At 45.4% G+C, this 19,851-nt stretch overlaps 1 protein-coding gene and 1 long non-coding RNA gene across 3 annotated transcripts in view; one reads left to right on the forward strand and one right to left on the reverse strand.

The window, feature by feature from the left end:
• Window positions 1-631: 631 nt before the first annotated feature.
• Window positions 632-8,201, reverse strand: LOC136666531 (uncharacterized). Of its 2 annotated transcripts, none has more exons than XR_010795379.1 (6): window positions 8,104-8,201; window positions 7,194-7,306; window positions 5,607-5,690; window positions 3,470-3,527; window positions 1,030-1,095; window positions 632-913 (listed from the first exon to the last, which is right to left on the reverse strand). It is a non-coding gene; the product is annotated as an uncharacterized lncRNA (long non-coding RNA). The 2 variants fall into 2 exon arrangements; XR_010795378.1 differs by having other exon boundaries at window positions 3,465-3,527.
• kcnip3a (Kv channel interacting protein 3a, calsenilin) overlaps window positions 7,170-19,851 on the forward strand; it is a 61,248-nt gene continuing 48,566 nt past the window's right edge. Inside the window, exon 1 of the mRNA XM_066644776.1 lies at window positions 7,170-7,277. Coding sequence (XP_066500873.1) covers window positions 7,272-7,277 — 6 coding nt within the window. The 5' untranslated portion in view covers window positions 7,170-7,271. The remainder of the gene's footprint in view (window positions 7,278-19,851) is intronic.

The following is a 19,851-nucleotide window of genomic DNA, read 5'->3' on the forward strand; positions in this document are numbered from 1 at the left end:
CTTATTAAAGCAGTGCTGCAGCGAGCGTACATCTCATTGCCGTCAGTATGAACCCAGCGCTGTGCTGAGGGCTGTTGGGTAAAATCTCCTCTCGCCCTAAATCACCACACACTCACAGCCCAATTCTCTCTCTCTCTCTCTCTCTCTCTCTCTCTTTCTCTTTCTCTCTCTCTCTCTCTCTCTCTCTCTCTCCCTCTCTGTCTCTCCCTCTCTCTCTCTCTCTCTCTCCCTCTCTGTCTCTCCCTCTCTCTCTATCTCCCTGAGAAATAGAAATAGAAATAAGAAAATATAAGAAATAGTGAGAAATATAATAGTGAGAAATAGAAATATAAGGGAGGAATATAGAAAGATCAAGCAATGAAAGAGCGTAGAGATAACGGGAGAATGAGCACAAGAAAAAGAAGAGTGATAAATCAGGGAGAAGTGGCTAAGAGGCAACAAAGAAGGAATGAGAAGGAAGAGGGAATGAGAATGAGAAGAGGGAATGAGAGGAACTAAGAGAGAAAGAGAGAGGGGGAGAGAGAGAAAATGCAATCCCTTCATTAATTTAAATCCTTTAATTATCCAGAAGACAGGAGCAAACCGTTACCCAGCTGAAGAAGGAAATAGCCGCTTGAGTGATGTAGCCGTAAACATGGTTTACTCTTTTTAATATTTCCAGTCAAACAATGGACCCTCTCCTCTGTTTGCCCAGCGTTTTAATGAGAAGCCCCGAGGCCTGACTGTCCATTTAATTATGCAGCAAGCAAACAGAGCCTCTGTAAAAGCTGAATGCAGTCCCTGGAGCCCAGCGCCTGGAAGGCCCCACGTGTATGAGAGGAGAACAGGTACAGACAGGATTACAGGATGTTATTTTTAGAGATTGTGTATTATTCTCTTTTGTGCTCTGAGGCAGTGAGGTCTCCTGGAGTTCCTGAGAAAAGTTTAATTGGAGATGCGCATTAAACTGAGGGCAGAGAGAGAGAGAGAGAGAGAGAGAGAGAGAGAGAGAGAGAGAGAGAGAGAGCAATTAGTCATTCGCTTACTTACCAAAGCTGATGGTGTGGGAGAGGACGTCATATCCAGCTGGACCACAGTCATCAGCAAACATTACACCTAGACATTACATACACAATCCAGTTCTAATGAAATTAATTAGAGTACATTCACAACAATCTGTATAAATCCAGATTAATCCATACTGTGAATGAACGCATCGATCTGTAGGTGCTGATTATGACAAATGCTAGACTAGACACATGCATTCAATTACATTAAACACCACTCATTCATTCATTCATTCATTCATTTTGTTAGTGATTCACACACACACACATCTGTGGACAATTTGAGACAGCCTACAAACATAGTCCATGAATAATTAATTAATATTTACTCATTCATTCATTGTCTGTAACTCTTATCCATGTCGCGGTGGTTCCAAAGTCTAATCACTGGGCGCAAGGCGGGAACACACCCTTCACAGGGCAACACACACTTACACATTCACTCACACCTACAAACACATTTGAGTCACCAATCCACCTACCAACATGTGTTTTTGGAGCGTGGAAGGAAACAGGAGCACCCGGAGGAAACCCACGCAGACACAGAGAGAACACACCACACTCCTCACAGACAGTCACCCGGAGGAAACCCACGCAGACACAGGGAGAACACACCACACTCCTCACAGACAGTCACCCGGAGGAAACCCACGCAGACACAGAGAGAACACACCACACTCCTCACAGACAGTCACCCGGAGGAAACCCACGCAGACGCAGGGAGAACACACCACACTCCTCACAGACAGTCACCCGGAGGAAACCCACGCAGACACAGAGAGAACACACCACACTCCTCACAGACAGTCACCCGGAGGAAACCCACGCAGACGCAGGGAGAACACACCACACTCCTCACAGACAGTCACGCGGAGGAAACCCACGCAGACGCAGAGAGAACACACCACACTTCTCACAGACAGTCACCCGGAGGAAACCCCATGCAGACACAGAGAGAACACACCACACTCCTCACAGACAGTCACCCGGAGGAAACCCACGCAGACGCAGGGAGAACACACCACACTCCTCACAGACAGTCACCCGGAGGAAACCCCATGCAGACACAGGGAGAACACACCACACTCCTCACAGACAGTCACCCGGAGGAAACCCACGCAGACGCAGGGAGAACACACCACAGACAGTCACCCGGAGCGGGACTCGAACCCACAACCTCCAGATCCCTGGAGCTGTGTGACTGCGACAACGACCTGCAGCACCATATTCAATATGACTATATTACATACGGGGTAATATATAACCATATGGGTTTTAAAATAAATATTATTTGAAGCTAATCTACAGATACTTTCAGCTACTTTTAGATATTTAACTCACTCACTCATTCACATACATACTCATGTTTGCTGAACTGCTGTACAATGCGGGTGCGAGTCAGTGCTTAAAGTTAAAGACGCTATACATCCTAGTTCTAAAAAAACATTATTAGGAGATTAAATAACATACGAGCGGCTAATATTTATTGCTCTCTCTGGGTGGGTTAGGATGGTCCCGATTCTCCCCTCATCAGGAGCACTATGCTAACAAGCGTGTACATCTGTGCCGTTAGCTTTCTCCTCCAAGCGTGCTCAGAAAAAGTGGCATTGTGCTAGTAGTAGTTCACAAGAAGCACTACTTGGCTTCACATCACGAAGCATGTGCTCTGCACTCTTTAGAAAGCAATAGCAAGGGTTCTTAGTGATCTATATGAGAAAATGGGATGGCATTGGAGGACCGCTGCTCTTTGCTATTAATCATAGGGAAGGCAGTGATAAGAGTACGCGATCCTGCTCTAAGGAGAGAGTGGCCTGTAGTGCCCTTAGCAGAGCTCTTGTGCTGGGGGCAGTAGATTAGCTCTTGAAAGTCTGTGTTAGGACTGAGAACAAGACTAACTCTACATTTTGAGGACACAATATACAAGTATCCAACATCAAATCTTCAAATTCTAAAGTGTTGAGCTCCCAGTTTTCTTCTTGTGGTGAATATTCAAGCTTAGTACGTTCACTGTTCTCTGTAACAGATGTGAACATTATATTTGAGCTTGGACAGCCTTTATTTCCACATTAAACAAGTGCTGGAAACTCTGTAGAGAAAAACCTAAGTGGAAAAACAGCTGTCTGTTTCATGCTCCAAACAACTGCGATTCGATGCCTACATCTTCTGCAGACTTATGTTTTCTTTGCACTTTTTGTGAAGCCCCCTATTTTAAACATATAATTATTGTTGTTGTTATTGTGGTAGAGGGTATCTGGGGGTTTTTTAAAGCCACTTAGCTGATGCTCTCATCCAGAACACAGATGAATAATACAAGTCCCACCAGACAATGCAGAACTCAAGAGGTGCTGTGTTGCTTTGCTCGCTCTCTCACAGCGTGAAAAGCCTGAGTAAGTGATGGGAAAGTGTTCTGTGACCAACCTGACCTCGGAATGCCATTCTGCTCGAGGTGTGAGAGTCCTGTGTAGATGAGGATTTGTCCATCTGTAGATAGATTTTAAAAAAAAAGACATTACTCGATGCTTTGGATGACCAACTGTTCACACTTGGAACGTGCTGCCTTTATAAAGTCAGCCCCCCCCCCTTCCGCAGGGAACTGGTTTTAAATTCTGCCAACACTCAGTTCCCCAATATAAAATGGAATAGTGTTTGCATATATCCCACACACAACGTCCAGTACACTTTAAGCCATCTCTAGATCACTGATAATCGCAAGTATGACAATGTTGTAAACATATTTTATACTGTGAGGAGTGTGGTGTGTTCTCCCTGTGTCTGCGTGGGTTTCCTCATGGTGACTGTCTGTGAGGAGTGTGGTGTGTTCTCCCTGTGTCCGCGTGGGTTTCCTCCGGGTGACTGTCTGTGAGGAGTGTGGTGTGTTCTCCCTGTGTCCGCGTGGGTTTCCTCCGGGTGACTGTCTGTGAGGAGTGTGGTGTGTTCTCCCTGTGTCCGCGTGGGTTTCCTCCGGGTGACTGTCTGTGAGGAGTGTGGTGTGTTCTCCCTGTGTCTGCGTGGGTTTCCTCCCGGTGACTGTCTGTGAGGAGTTTGGTGTGTTCTCCCTGTGTCTGCGTGGGTTTCCTCCGGGTGACTGTCTGTGAGGAGTGTGGTGTGTTCTCCCTGTGTCCGCGTGGGTTTCCTCCGGGTGACTGTCTGTGAGGAGTGTGGTGTGTTCTCCCTGTGTCTGCGTGGGTTTCCTCCCGGTGACTGTCTGTGAGGAGTTTGGTGTGTTCTCCCTGTGTCTGCGTGGGTTTCCTCCGGGTGACTGTCTGTGAGGAGTGTGGTGTGTTCTCCCTGTATCTGTGTGGGTTTCCTCCGGGTGACTGTCTGAGAGGAGTGTGGTGTGTTCCCTCTGTGTCTGCGTGGGTTTCCTCATGGTGACTGTCTGTGAGGAGTGTGGTGTGTTCTCCCTGTGTCCGCGTGGGTTTCCTCCGGGTGACTGTCTGTGAAGAGTGTGGTGTGTTCTCCCTGTGTCCGCGTGGGTTTCCTCCGGGTGACTGTCTGTGAGGAGTGTGGTGTGTTCTCCCTGTGTCCGCGTGGGTTTCCTCCGGGTGACTGTCTGTGAGGAGTGTGGTGTGTTCTCCCTGTGTCCGCGTGGGTTTACTCATGGTGACTGTCTGTGAGGAGTGTGGTGTGTTCTCCCTGTGTCCGCGTGGGTTTCCTCCGGGTGACTGTCTGTGAAGAGTGTGGTGTGTTCTCCCTGTGTCTGCGTGGGTTTCCTCCGGGTGAATGTCTGTGAGGAGTGTGGTGTGTTCTCTCGGTGTCTGCGTGGGTTTCCTCCGGGTGACTTTCTGTGAGGAGTGTGGTGTGTTCTTCCTGTGTCTGTGTGGGTTTCCTCCGGGTGACTGTCTGTGAGGAGTGTGGTGTGTTCTCTCTGTGTTTGCGTGGGTTTCCTCCGGGTGACTGTCTGTGAGGAGTGTGGTGTGTTCTCCCTGTGTCTGCGTGGGTTTCCTCCGGGTGACTTTCTGTGAGGAGTGTGGTGTGTTCTCCCTGTGTCTGCGTGGGTTTCCTCCGGGTGACTGTCTGTGAGGAGTGTGGTGTGTTCTCCCTGTGTCTGCGTGGGTTAGCTCCGGGTGCTCTGGTTTCCTCCCATGCTCCAAAAACACACATTCGTAGGTGGATTTGCAACTTAAAAGTATCCGTAGGTGTGAGTGTGTGAGTGAATGTGTTTATCGCCCTATAAAGGACTGGCGCCCCCTCTAGGGTGTATTCCTGCCTTGCGCCCAATGATTCCAGGTGGGATCCGGACCCACCGCCGCCCTGAACTGGATAAGGGTTACAGATAATGAATGGATGGCTTTGTAAATGTAAAGCAAATAGTGGAATGTAAATTAAAGTTAGTGTAAAACAAAATAAAAGTAATTTAAAATGAATAACACACTCTCAATGTCAGTATTGTTTTAACAGAAATCTGAGTCGTGGGCTTTAGTATCTCTGTAAAAAATATTTGATATCATAAAGCATTTATAATGAAAGGACACATGCAGCTAAGGCACATCAACAGACACAAAAGGAAAATACAGATTGTGAAAGATGTTAAGATAAAGGCGAGATCCTGACCCTTACCCAACGAGATGCTCACACCCAGCATTTTCACTCTGTACCGACGAGAGGTCAGACTCTGGTTGCCGTCCAAGTTAAGCCGCTTGACTTCAGTGTGTTGGAAACAGAAGAGACAGCATTAAAAATGAATTAACAACATGACCCAGTCGACTAAGCTTAGTAAACCAGATGCTATAAAGAGTGACCTTCTTTCCTGTTAAACGGCTGATATTTTCCAGTTTATAAGTTCAGACGCTACAAGGACAGCTCGAGAATCCAGCACGAACCTCTCAGCCTTTCAGCAGTCACTTCTTGTTTTTCTCAGGCCTCTCTTTTTTTCTGTGACATTCCCATTAAGATTTTATCGAATGAGTTGCTCTGTGGGTTCTCTGCTATCAGCCCACACAGGGCTCGATTGAGAGATGGGCTGAAGAAACGCTGCGCTGAACTCTCCGAACATTCAAATAGGTCATCTTTCCATATGGAAAAATATAATAGAATAAGTCGACACACGTACGATTTTCGCAAATTACCTGAAAGGCAAAACTGAGGAGTTTGGTGTGTTCTCTCAGTGTCCGTGTGGGTTTCCTCCAGGTTCCCTCCCACGGTCCAAACACACATTGGTAGGTTGGCAGGTTGGTGACTCAAAATTGTCTATAGGTGTGAGTGAATGTGTGAGTGTGTGTCGCCCTGCTTTGCGTCCAGTTGTTCCAGGTACCCACCAAGAACCTGAACTGGATAAGTGGTTCTAGACAATCAATTACAATGAATTACACTGAGAGAATCTCTTTCTCTTTGTGTTTGTTTACAATGTGTGTGTGTGTGTATTCCATTCTATTCATAGAGAAAGAAAACATTACACAATTGAACAGTACCATTTTTAAAACGCTCCCTAATTAGGATGAAGAGGTTACAGAAGATGGCTGAGTGAACCTACACAGAAAAGGCAGCGCATATTTTACTGGAGTTAATTTGCTACCTCACTGTGGCTGGCTGTTGCAGTTGTTGCAACTGGTGTGTGTTATTTGTGCTGCTGCGCTGCTGCAGTAATGCGCTGTGGAGGTAGCGCTTGGTCGGTTGTGATTGCTATTCATGCCTCACACCTCCCTCTCCAGCCTCGTCACAGACCAAGGCCAAACCAAGGTCATGGAAATTAATGCCAACGTGGACAAGATACAGCTTCTGGGACATTCTCCTTTTAGTAAGAGTTTTCCCATAAACCACAGTGTCATTTAACCAATATAAACTGGAAATAAAGGCTGGGGAATCAGCTGAGTGTCCCCCCCCCTTATCACATCCAGTTAATTTAATTGGATTATTCATTGCGTCTAATTGGCAGACACATCATGCAATGCTAATGTGGTATTATTATAATTAGCATCATTTGTAAAAACTGTTGAAAACCTTAAAGGGCATCACATCTCTCTCTCTCTCTCTGTTATCTCACCCCTTCTCTCTCTACCCCCCTCCTCTCTCCACCTCTAGCTCTCCCTCTTTCTATCTCTCCTCCCTCCCTCCCTCCCTCACTCTACCTCTCCCTCTGAGCTCAGAGCTTGGGCATTCCCTCTCTCGCTCTCTCTCGCTCCCCACGCCGGAGCTCAGTGAACATACCTCTGCTTTGACTGCTCGGAAGCGCAGGGATTTTTTCCTCCTCTTCGATTCAGGAGGCTCCTCACACCCAGCGACAAAATGCAGGTGAGATGTGTTTCACTTTTTCCAAGCTTCTGTAGAACGGATGAACAGGTTATATTACACCTATTCTTGGCAACTTTTTATTTTTTTCAAAAGTCATTTCTGTATTATAAACCTGCTGAAAAAAAAATACAAATAAAACAAAAATCATTGAAGTTTCTTGATGGTCCTTGGTTGTTGTGTAATATGACATTTGATATCACAATGTAAATTCCCAGTGATTTAACAGGTGATCTGCAACTTATTTTTGATTCATTTAAAGGTTTTTTTATTGGAACTTAAACCTGTTGTTCTCTCATTCTTACCATTAAACCAGTTTCCATCAAAAAGCAAAAATGATCAGGCTTTTTTGTTTTTGTTTTTAATCCTACTTAATCCTACTCAGCAGGAAAGCTACAAAATGTTACTACGAATGAATCGAAACCGTTTAACTTTCAAAAAGACCTAACCATTTTATTTTAATTAATTTATTTGACCATCCGCTGCTTGTGTTTGGCTTCTTTGTTCACACACAATGAAGTATAAACTGAATTAATTATTTAAAAAATATCAGCAATGATATTTTAAAAACATTATTGCCGTAATACGCGTAAAACGTGTGCTTTAAAGCGAACAAATCTCTCAAAAGACGAAGAAACGTATTTAGCACCACCGTTAGCGCGCTGAAGAGCCGTTAATGACGTCATTAACGGAAAGTTTGAAGCTGCCCCACTCCCTCTAAAAGTACCTGTTTAGTTCATATCTAGACGGTTTTACTGAGAAAACAACGTGTTTTTCTCGTTCCACAACATCGGAATAAAAGTCGAATTCGTGTTTGGACATTACACACCCGGTCTGGTTGATTTAGGGACGACTTGTACGTGAAGTTGCATATTTTTTTCCCCTCAACTGTCTCTAGCAGCGATAATCGATTCGAATCGTTTGAATCGGTTCTTCTGATACTTCAATAGAATCGATTCACAAGTTTAATCCAATCAAATAGGAAAAATGTAATATATATTTACAGTGCACTAAACACAAAGAAATATATGTGACCAATGACTTATTACAGCAAACATTCATGATTCATTGATACTACAAACTCGACTCTCTGTTGTTTGTGTTACTGTTCCTTTAAGATAAAGACCTCTTTTCTGACAGGATGTATCTGGATGATGGTCGCTGTATGAAAGTTTGTATCTGGGTGTTTTATATCACAACATGAGGCATGGGAAATTATTGTGCTTGTAACATAGTTGTCATTAGAACCTTCTGAAATGGTTCTGAAATGAAAGGGAAAACTATGTTTTGAAACATTCATTTAAAATTCTTTTAGTTTCTATGACATGGACTGTAGAGAGAGGAAGGATGTGGGTCACTCGAGGTGATGTGCCGATCCCGCTGACAGAGACGTCCAGAATAAGAGGCTTATAGTCAATGATTTTGATTTGGAAGTGATTTTTTTTGTTCTCTTTCGCCGCACAGGAAAACATAATCCGTTTGTCAGCTCCGTGAACTACACAGATATTTTTCTGCTTCACTGAAATTCCTGTTGCGTTTATATGATGAAATCCATTACTTAGCAATCTGCACACAGTTCCCTGCTGCTTTTGTTGTTGGCTGCACCTGATTGGATGCCTTCAGTGGTGATTTGCATATTGCCACAGCAGTCTGTAAAGTGGTTATTGTCATGATTAGGTTGGTTATAGCTGATTGGTTTGATTGTGATTATAGCTTGGGCCTCATTTTTCTGGCAGATATTCATTTTATTTTTGTGTGTGCTACTGAAACCATTATAAACAAATAGTCTGCCACTTTTCCTCTGATGGTTCTTTCTGATATTCAGGGTTTTATAATGAACATAAAACATATTGGCGTTGTTTTGGACCATGGAAACGATGTCGTATCTTCCATAAACAGTTAAAATGCTCCCATTTCCAAGTTCCAAATGTTCTTGTACAATTTGTTCAAGCGTATAATAGACCAAAGGCATGCAGCGCAACATTTCAGCTAGGAAATGTTATTTTTAACAGCTTCAGTTACCTCCAGTTGAGTAGGAGGAGGATGGAACGTAGAAGCATTTGTAGACACCTGCTCATCCAACATTTATTTTGATGTGAAGGGGATTAATCATGAGTGTGTCCCCACTTTGCAGCAGAAAAAGCTTCTACTGTTCCAGGAAGGTGGCGGCACAGTGCTGCAGCAGGTAGTGTCGCAGTCACACAGCTCCAAGGACCTGGAGATTGTGGGTTCGATTCCCGCTCCGGGTGACTGTCTGTGAGGAGTGTGGTGTGTTCTCCCTGTGTCTGCGTGGGTTTCCTCCGGGTGACTGTCTGTGAGGAGTGTGGTGTGTTCTCCCTGTGTCTGCGTGGGTTTCCTCCGGGTGACTGTCTGTGAGGAGTGTGGTGTGTTCTCCCTGTGTCTGCGTGGGTTTCCTCCGGGTGACTGTCTGTGAGGAGTGTGGTGTGTTCTCCCTGTGTCTGCGTGGGTTTCCTCCGGGTGACTGTCTGTGAGGGGTGTGGTGTGTTCTCCCTGTGTTTGCGTGGGTTTCCTCTGTGTGCTCCGGTTTCCTCCCACAGTCCAAAAACACACGTTGGTAGGTGGATTGGCGACTCAAAAGTGACCGTAGGTGTGAGTGTGTGTGTGTGTGTGTGTGTGTGTGTGAGTGTGTGTTGCCCTGTGAAGGACTGGCGCCCCCTCCAGGGTGTATTCCTGCCTTGCGCCCAATGATTCCATGTAGGCTTTGGATCTACCGCGACCCTGAATTGGATAAGGGTTACAGATAATGAATGAATGAATGTTCCAGGAAGGCTTTTCGCTACACGTCAAAATATTTCTGTAAGGATTTGTTGGTATTCGGCTACGTAAACATTAGTGAGCTTAGGTATTGGCGTTGGAGGATTTGTTCGAGATCACAAACCCCACACCCACTCCAACATAAGGTCTATCCCTTCTGAGAGCGTAATTGAACTCCTCTAAATCTCAATGCTGTACCTCCAGCCCACACTTGACATAGAGCACTGTGACCTTAGGATCATGTATGGCTCCTCCAGAGTGAACCGTTTCATTCCGCACTTTAAAGTAGCTGAATTCATAAACTATAAGGAGAAATATGCCCCTCTGCATGTGTTTACCTGTGCCTGGAAGTATTTAGACGCCTTGTGTGGGCCCGTTTGTGCAGAAACCCGATGGCCGATGTTACCGTGATAAATTGATGTTTATAAAAGGCTGAGATAATTTGTCCTTGTCAGCTCTGGAGTAACAGTCTGGATTAAACGCTGCTTTTGATGAGCGCCTGTTCCCTGCAGGGAGCTGTTTTTATGTCTTTCAATGGGAGCTTTGATCTATTATGTGAGCACCAGATAGGCTATTCCCTCAGTAATGAAGTCTACTGATCCTGGAACAGTGATAATGCATTATTCAGGGCCCCAGACGCAGACTGTAAATGTTTGTAAGTCTCTGGACGATAACAGGCAATAACATAACTCAAGCAGATGCACTTTGGAAATGCTTTTTGTTTAGGCCCGCAGCAAATGGCCCATTCATTTTTTTATTAAAGGCACGGCTATTCTTCAATTAACGATTTAGCACTTTTGAGGAGGCACAGATTGGGATTTCATGGTCTTGAGGCTCTGTACGAAACCTGAATTTCATAATAATTTGTTGCAATAATATGCATTTTATATTATTATAATCTGGTATTGTTGCTCCAGGGCTCCCCCTACAGTTGCAGAATGTAATTCAGTTTTACAACACTGTCCTAAAGTGAAGAGAGTGGGGGTGCTTTCCTACCCTCCTCCAGAAGATACATAGTGCAGTTTCTGCAGTGCAAAGCCTTGAGTAGCAACAACAGAGGGTCTGTTCTCCTTATTACAACTCAGTGGAGCATCACTAAAGGTTTAAGGCTGGTTACTTTAAAAGTTGACTGTAGTTGTAGATAATTAAACTGGTTTCTGTGTGAACACAAATAGGGATTATTTATATTCATGTTTTAACAGTATTTATAGGATGTTTCCCCACTTCCCTGAGGTATCAGCCTCCACCACAGGCTTTCCACTAGATCTTAGATCATTTCTGTGAGCATTTGAAGGCAGCCGCCAAAAGCATTAGTGAGATCAGGTACAGATGTTGATCAAAAATGCCACTCCCAAATTCACCCCCAAGGGTACTGACCTGGGCTCCATCTGGACCCAGCACCCGGCCTCGGGCATGGAACCTTTTTTAAGCTTTCTTGTTTTGAAGGGTTCAGTTTTTTAGGACCACAGTGTCATTCACTCCCTGACGATGGAAAATGTGAAAACAAAAGGCCAGTCGTCTAAGTGTTCACGCAAAACTGAATCCATACAGAACATAAGAGTGTGTACACACACACACACACACAGGGTACAGGTCCACCTGTCAGACGTGAACTGATAAATTATTTGAGAGTACGTGTAATCCACACTATTGATAAGTGAATGAAAGCGAGAGAAAAACAGAGAAAGAAAGAGAGAGAGAGAGATGAAGAGTGGAAAGATGATACATACAGTAATTTCACCAGATATTCCATCCCAAACATTTCTGGTGTCATCTGTATCTGAGAGTCCAAGAGGGTACAGCTTGTGAATGACAGCGTCTTTAAGCATGCGTAACAGAATGGGGGTTGTTAGTGTTCTCCTCCAAGTGTGTTGAGCTTTGCAGCTAAGTTGCGCTAGCAGCAGTTCAAAAAGAAATGGTGGCTGGCTTCTGTTGTCTTTGAGGAAGCATGTGTTCCACTTCAGCCTCCAGGTTTATGGGCCCCTTCCATTTTGGTACATCTTAAAAAAGAGCTTAAAGCTACGCACTCATTTTCCGTCTTGTTCCGTGCTTCCAAATGCTTTTACGACACCGGCACTTTTCAAAGGATCAAGGCAGAAAATACCAACCGTACAAACTCAACATCAACACACTTCAGCACGCGCAAACTGGATCAGAAGTCGTTTGGGTGAGACTGTTATTCTCACAAGTAGGTTTTTTTTATGCGATTAATGTGGGGGTGCTTTGATGCAGACCCTCGGGCAGAGAGGGGTCCCTCCTCTGGCCGGCGCTGGATGTGTGTGCCGGGCTGCAGCTGCCCTCTTCACACACTCCAGCGTTTGATCAGTGTGTGCTCTGAATCCTGAGTGAGTCTCGGCACTCCGGCCTCAGAATTGAAGCGGAAACTCGAATTAGCCAAATGTGGACGGAATGTAAAGTGGAAATCAGTGAAGATTCAGACAGAGCCCAGCGGGAGGCATATATTACCCCATACATTCTTCATATAGGGATTTCTGCAGGGGGTCTTTGTGTGTGTGTGTGTGTGTGTGTGTGTGTGTGTCAGGTTTCAGTTAAGTTCTGGGAACCGAAATGTTTTTACACACTCCCATTGTGGTGACCCAGCAGTCATTAAATTTGAAGGTGCTATAATGTTCAGGTTAGAGTTGGGGCAAGGGTTTAGGGACATGTTATAGTTAAGTGAGCAATAATTACGGTTGTGGCAAGAATAAGCCTCTACAAGATTAATATAATTTAGCATTCATTCATTCATTCATTGTCTATAACCCTTATCCAGTTCAGGGTTGCCTACTCAGAATCACTGGGTGCAAGGTAGGAACACACCCTGGAAGGGCCCCCAGTCCTTCACAGGGCGACACACACTCACACATTCACACCTACAGATAATTTTAAGCCGCCAATCCACCTACCAACGTGTGTTCTTGGAGCGTGAGAGGAAACCGGAGCACCCGGAGGAAACCAACGCAGACACAGGGAGAACACACCACACTCGTCACAGACAGTCACCCGGAGGAAACCCACGCAGACACAGGGAGAACACAACACACTCCTCACAGACAGTCACCCGGAGGAAACCCACACAGACACAGGGAGAACACACCACACTCCTCACAGACAGTCACCCGGAGGAAACCCACGCAGACACAGGGAGAACACACCACACTCCTCACAGACAGTCACCTGGAGGAAACCCAAGCAGACACAGGGAGAACACACCACACTCCTCACAGACAGTCACCCGGAGGAAACCCACGCAGACACAGGGAGAACACACCACACTCCTCACAGACAGTCACCCGGAGGAAACCCACACAGACACAGAGAGAACACACCACACTCCTCACAGACAGTCACCCGGAGGAAACCCACGCAGACACAGGGAGAACACACCACACTCCTCACAGACAGTCACCCGGAGGAAACCCACGCAGACACAGGGAGAACACACCACACTCCTCACAGACAGTCACCCGGAGGAAACTTAGGTTCATGTGTAGCTCCTTCGGTGCAACCCACCAGAAACCAACTGAAATTTTGTTTCCAGAATTTGAATGAATTGATTGTAAAAGTGTCTATAAATCTTTGGACAAGGTAACAGTGTAATTCTATTTGAATATGAGTTATTAATAACAGTAATAATTCTAGATTTTTAAGTCTTAGGGTTTGATTGTGGAAGGACGGACCTGTTCACTGTCCACTGTAAAAAAAAAAAGATGGTAGGACGGAAGCTTTCCGCTGACTCTGAGCCATCCCACTGGGCCCATTATAAGAGCAGTGGCATGTCCACACCAGGGTACTCCACACACACACACACACACACACAAACACATATACTCTTCCTCTGAGACCCAGCTTCCTCTGTATGAAACATTTAAAGGCATCGGTGGAGCCAGAGTGCCGTCACACACGTGTGCACTCATGGACGTAACGTGATGTGCACGTGCCCTCTCACGCACGCCCAACGTGAACCGGTTACGTGCGAGGAGTTTGTGTGTTTGCTCCTGTGCTGTGATCATGAAAAATGAACAAATGAAGAAAGCAAACATGTCTGACATGTACGAAGAGTCAGTTTTGCATGATTCATGACACACACATAGCAAATGCACTGCAGTGTGTGTGTGCTCTTATTTATGCTGGTTGGCCAGCTGATATTTACTTTGTTTAAGTCACACAAAGCAAGTGTCCTGCTAGCAATAATGTCCGGGATTTGGTAAAAGTCATATTTATCTGGCCTTGCTGTCTCTCCAATTTGTGTTTTACTGCAAGAATGGGTGAAACTTCATATGCTTTGAGAGATCGTATGCTAGCCTTTGATTTTTGGGAGACGTGGCCTGAGTAGTGACTAAACTGGAAGGGAAATTATGTTAAATATTTGAATTATATATCATTAATTCGGGGGCACTGTGGTACAGCAGGTTAGTGTCGCAGTCACACAACTCCAGGGGCCTGGAGATTGTGGGTTCGATTCCTGCTCCGGGTGACTGTCTGTGAGGAGTGTGGTGTGTTCTCTCTGTGTCTGCGTGGGTTTCCTCCGGGTGACTGTCTGTGAGGAGTGTGGTGTGTTCTCCCTGTGTCTGCGTGGGTTTCCTCCGGGTGACTGTCTGTGAGGAGTGTGGTGTGTTCTCCATGTGTCTGCGTGGGTTTCCTCCGGGTGACTGTCTGTGAGGAGTGTGGTGTGTTCTCTCTGTGTCTGCGTGGGTTTCCTCCGGGTGACTGTCTGTGAGGAGTGTGGTGTGTTCTCTCTGTGTCTGCGTGGGTTTCCTCCGGGTGACTGTCTGTGAGGAGTGTGGTGTGTTCTCCCTGTGTCTGCATGGGTTTCCTCCGGGTGACTGTCTGTGAGGAGTGTGATGTGTTCTCCCTGTGTCTGAGTGGGTTTCCTCCGGGTGACTGTCTGTGAGGAGTGTGGTGTGTTCTCCCTGTGTCTGCGTGGGTTTCCTCTGGGTGCTCTGGTTTCCTCCCACAGTCCAAAAACACACATTGGTAGGTGGATTGGTGACTCAACAGTGTCTGTAGGTGTAAGAGTGTGAGTGTGTGAAGGACTGGCGCCCCCTCCAGGGTGTATACCCGCCTTGCGCCCAATGATTCCAGGTAGGCTCTGGACCCACCGCGACCCTGAACTGGATAAGGGTTACAGATAATGAATGAATGAATAATTAATATTTATATTTATAGATTTTATAGGCTTTTTTATGCCATACTTTCACTCTATCATTAGTTTTCTCCTACCACTTCATCTTGTCAAACTGTCTCTAACACAATTCCAATTGACAGCTCAACACGTCGGAGAAGTGTGTGGACTCCCCGGGTCGGTCCAGGGCTGTTCTGTGCGGTCAGGAAGTGAAGGCAATCCGTAAGGGACACTCCTTAGCCTAATTGAATTGTGATTAAATCTGAAAGTGTTTAATCTGATAATTAAAGGAACACTAAGTAGATTTTTTTTACTTTAGATTACAGCTTTAAATCATTGTGATGCTCCACTGAGCTGTAATCGGGAGAATAGGGCCTCTGTTGTTGCTACGGGAGGAGGGTAGGAAACTGACACCTCCCTTGATGTAAAAATGAAATACACTGTGCAACTCTAGGGGGAGCCCAGGAGCAAAAATACCCAATCTTACTTAGCGTTGCTTTAACCCAGTGTAAATACAATCATGTTCTTTCTTGTAACATAGATACACAGACCCCCCCCCCCCCACACACACACACACACACATACAAATACACACACCAAGGCTGGCTCTAATGAGTAGATGTTCTCCCTTTGCTGTGTCTATGGAGCTGATGTCCACCCACACACAGATGCACCACCAAGTCAAACACACACACACACACACTGCCTTCTTCACTTACTACAACAGACTTATTAATAAACATGTATCACAGGGCTGTGTTATCTTTAGAGCCGTCTTCCTGTAGGATCCTCGGTGTTCTGGGTGCTGTATTTATTGTACATACAGTCCTTTAATTAGCATAAATTAACCTTAATTGTAAACCGTCTCCTCTTTCATAGGCCCATATTTAAGGCTTTATTATTGTGTCTGTAAATCCCAGGGATGTAGCAGAGCAACATATACATTATTCACCTACATTAAGGTGCACTCATTGTGGTGGTTCAGTTTCTTGAGCCCAAGGCCAAGTGTTGGCTAGAGCGGTGTATAAAGCTGCCCAGCACTGGACAGTGGGCCTCCATCTAAATATCAGCGAGATGAGCTGCTTTTAGTATTAACACCATGTTAATCATTTATTTGTTTCTGGAATAAAATAATTAATTGTGGACGCTGTGTCAGTGAGGTCTGAAATAACTGGACTTTCCACTGCACTGCAGCAATGGCGCGGCGTGGAGAGAGTCTCTGGGCCTGAGAGGACATCGTGAAGGACAGAGTGACTTGTGGAGGATAGTTCTACTTCAGGAGAGAGAGAGAGAGAGAGAGAGAGAGAGACTGAACTGATTTTGAAGCTGTGTGACATTTGAGTGAATGCTTGAAAGGCCAAGAAGAGTCATATTCTCTCTCTCTCTCTCTCTCTCTCCATCTCTCTCTTCACCTGAGGGAGCACAGTGCATCATTCCGCTGCTCTTTAGCCCGACCTCGCACTGATTTGAGCCTCATTTAAGGCTGATCTAAGGCGGAAAGGCAGAACAGCTTCTCTGAATCCAATCAGCCCGTGCTTTTCTGCCACTGAACTCTTTTGGTGGAGGTGGGAGTTAAGCTCTACTTCAGTCTGCCGGAGCTTTCCACACAGATTAATTTCCCTAAACCCTTTTGGATTGTCCGAATGAGACTGAGTGAGGGACTGCCCGCCATTCAGAGAGTATTTGACTGGGTTTTATCTTTTAAAAGCCAGTGCTGTAAGGGTTCCTGTGCTTTCCCTTTGTTTTATAGCTGTCCCCTGAACTCCACGCATGATATTTGTGTATCAAACATGATCCAGGGGTGGCATGGTGCCTCCGTGGGTGGTGTCGCCGCACAGCTGCAGGGTCTCATGGTCCTGGGGTCCATCCTGGGGTCCATTCACTTACTGGGAATAGTCCCTAGGGGTCCTAAGGAATATTCACTTCTCGGAACAGCACGACGTTGTATTGTTTTTCACACGTTTTTATCCCAGTTTCTGCACGAGCAACACTCTGCCGTTGAAGGGTGGGGCTAAGCTGCTGTAGCCGAATGGATGGGTGTGACATCACAAACACGGGGAACTCAAAATGGCCTGAACTTGCTGCTTTACATCCTCTAACGTTTATGGACTGGAGTGAGTGGTGCATTTTGCAAACCTTTACCAATTTATTGTAGCATACAGTATCTTTCACGGATTCGCTACTTCACGGGTTTTTTCAAGGGGGCTTTGTTATTATTTACACGTATTAGACGAGGCCTGTAGATGACAAAATATATAATTTACAAGTATTTCTTACGTACAGTACATGTGTTGTTCATGTCCACATCCGAGTGAAATTTACTGACGCTAAATCACAGCTTAGGAATGACTCTATTAAAGAAACTGGTGGGATATCACATGGAGGGAGGGTTGTTAAAGCCTAAGCAGCAGCTCTATGAAAGTGTCAAACAAATAAATACAGTGGAATTTGAGTTCCTAACTTGTGTTTATTGATAGTCAGAAAACATGTTATTTCTTACTAATTCAAGGAATAGTAACGGTGTTGGGAAACTCTAATAGGCGTCTTGCCTGTGACGTAGATGGTGGACAACACTCTAGAAGCTGCACTTAATTTAATGCAAAATGAGGAAAATTTGTGTTGTTTTTGGCTGCAATCATTCAATGTACAGTGGGACATCTGTGAACAAATGGCCCAAAGATCCCAAAATATCCAGAAAATGGACTAAATTTGTCCACTTTAAACGGGCACTTTGGAAAGGACCCTCCGCTCACTCCGTTATCTGTAGCTCATTTCACTGGCGCTTTTCCAACAATATGGGCATGTAAGGACACCAACGAAAGGTATTCAAGAGCCTCTGTAACATGGAGGTAAACAGGGTAAGGACACTCACTTCGCCTGTTTTAGTTGGTGTTAGTTAACGTTAGCTTGACTCGCTAAACTCGGTGGCTCAGATTATACTCGGCTACGTAGCTGCATTACGGAGGTTTATAGTGTCGGATGAATTCGAGTTCGACTTCGATCACATTTACAAGAATAACGGTACCTCTACATTTGAGTTTAGCTTATTGCTAGGCTATTGTCATGAATAATGTTGGTTATTTAGCTAGATACTGTCATAACAGTCAGTCATAACGGTGTTTTACCGCGGCGTTGTTCAGCTGTTGTCCACCAGTGACGTCACGGTCGCGTTCAAGAATTTCCGTAGCGAGCTCGGGTTTTTCCGTCAATTTCACAAAATTGTCAGTTTTAAGCAAATTAAGCAGCTATTTTCATTTTAATTCATACTTATATCTGTCAGTAACTACAATAATGTGAAATATTCATGGAGGTCCATTAAGTGGTGCTTAGCCTTTAAAAGTCAATACTCGTTAAATACATAAACAATATATTTCCTCTACTTCGCAGAAATTCGTTTTTCGTGGGTGGTCTTGGAAAAACGAGGGATCATTGTATTTATCTCTTTAATTACAAAATTAGTATGACTCCGGGACTGGTGTAGGCCCGAAAGCCTCGGGTTTAAAGAGGGCCCCCATCGTGAATGTCAAACTAGCTTCTGGAAAAAGAAGTTGTTTTCCACTTGTCTTTGTCTCCTCGTGTTATTGTTTGTCTTGATGGCTCATAGATCAGAGGGTTATATAAGAGACGGCGACGTGAAAGCTAACAAGCTCAGCACTCTAGGTGTTCAGAGACAGTCCACCGCAGCTGAAAGGGAGAAAGTGAGAAGGAGAGCGAGGGAATCTGAGAGCTTGTCGGAGGGAGGACAGGTTAGCAGACAGGAAGGAGAGGTAATTAAAGTGTAGAAAAGGAAGAGAGGCGGAGACAGAGAAAGGGAAAAGGTAGAGGTAGAGTATCAGGGACGAAGCGTGGGAGGACAGACGCGAAGAGAGATGGAGGGGGGGCAAGATTGGCAGAGGGAATGAGATCGGTGGGGAAGGTGGATGGAGTTAATGGAGGTATCTGGGTGGAGGGGGGTATGGAGAGATAAACAGAGAGAGAGAGAGGAAAGGAGAAAGTGAGATTAACTCTTACAGCAGGGGAAGAATGCAGCCTGTGTGAGAGGTGGAGGATCAGAGGACGAGGGGAGCAGCAGGTGTTAGAGCTGATTGAGGGATCGCTATCTCTCTCTCTTCCTCTCTCTCTCTCCTTCTCCTCCTCCGCTCCAAAGCACTGTGTATCCAGGGTGGTCTCAACTAAAAATAACCCCCTGTCTCTGTCTCACCGTCTCTGTGTCTCCGAGAGAACCTGAGGAACGCCAGGAGCAGCTCACAACACTTTACGCATTAACCAGCCTCACCAGAAACAGCTTCTCCTCTTCTGGACAGGGAACATTTCTGCGAGGATTTGGTGGCATTCTGCCATGAAAAAAACGAATGAGGTCAGGTACTGATGCTCGGTGATTAGTTCTGTGCAATGCTGAGGGCTTTAGACCCCTCTAGACACCACTTGGCATTGAGCATCCCATTCGTTTCATGCTGTATGTGCACAACTGAACTTTACTCATTATAAGGAGTGTCTACAAACTTGTGGACATATTGGGCAATTCTGTGCTGGGGCTTATTCCCCTGTCATTTTCCGTTTTAAATAAAGCATCAGCGTTGCTAATGCTCTCTCTGAGAACCATGCATTTAATCCATGTTGCTGTCGCCATGGCAACGTTCCCACTACTGCATGCTGCTGCCGGTCGCCTACTGCTGA

Source organism: Hoplias malabaricus, chromosome 14, assembly GCF_029633855.1.
Source record: "Hoplias malabaricus isolate fHopMal1 chromosome 14, fHopMal1.hap1, whole genome shotgun sequence".
Taxonomy (NCBI): domain Eukaryota; kingdom Metazoa; phylum Chordata; class Actinopteri; order Characiformes; family Erythrinidae; genus Hoplias; species Hoplias malabaricus.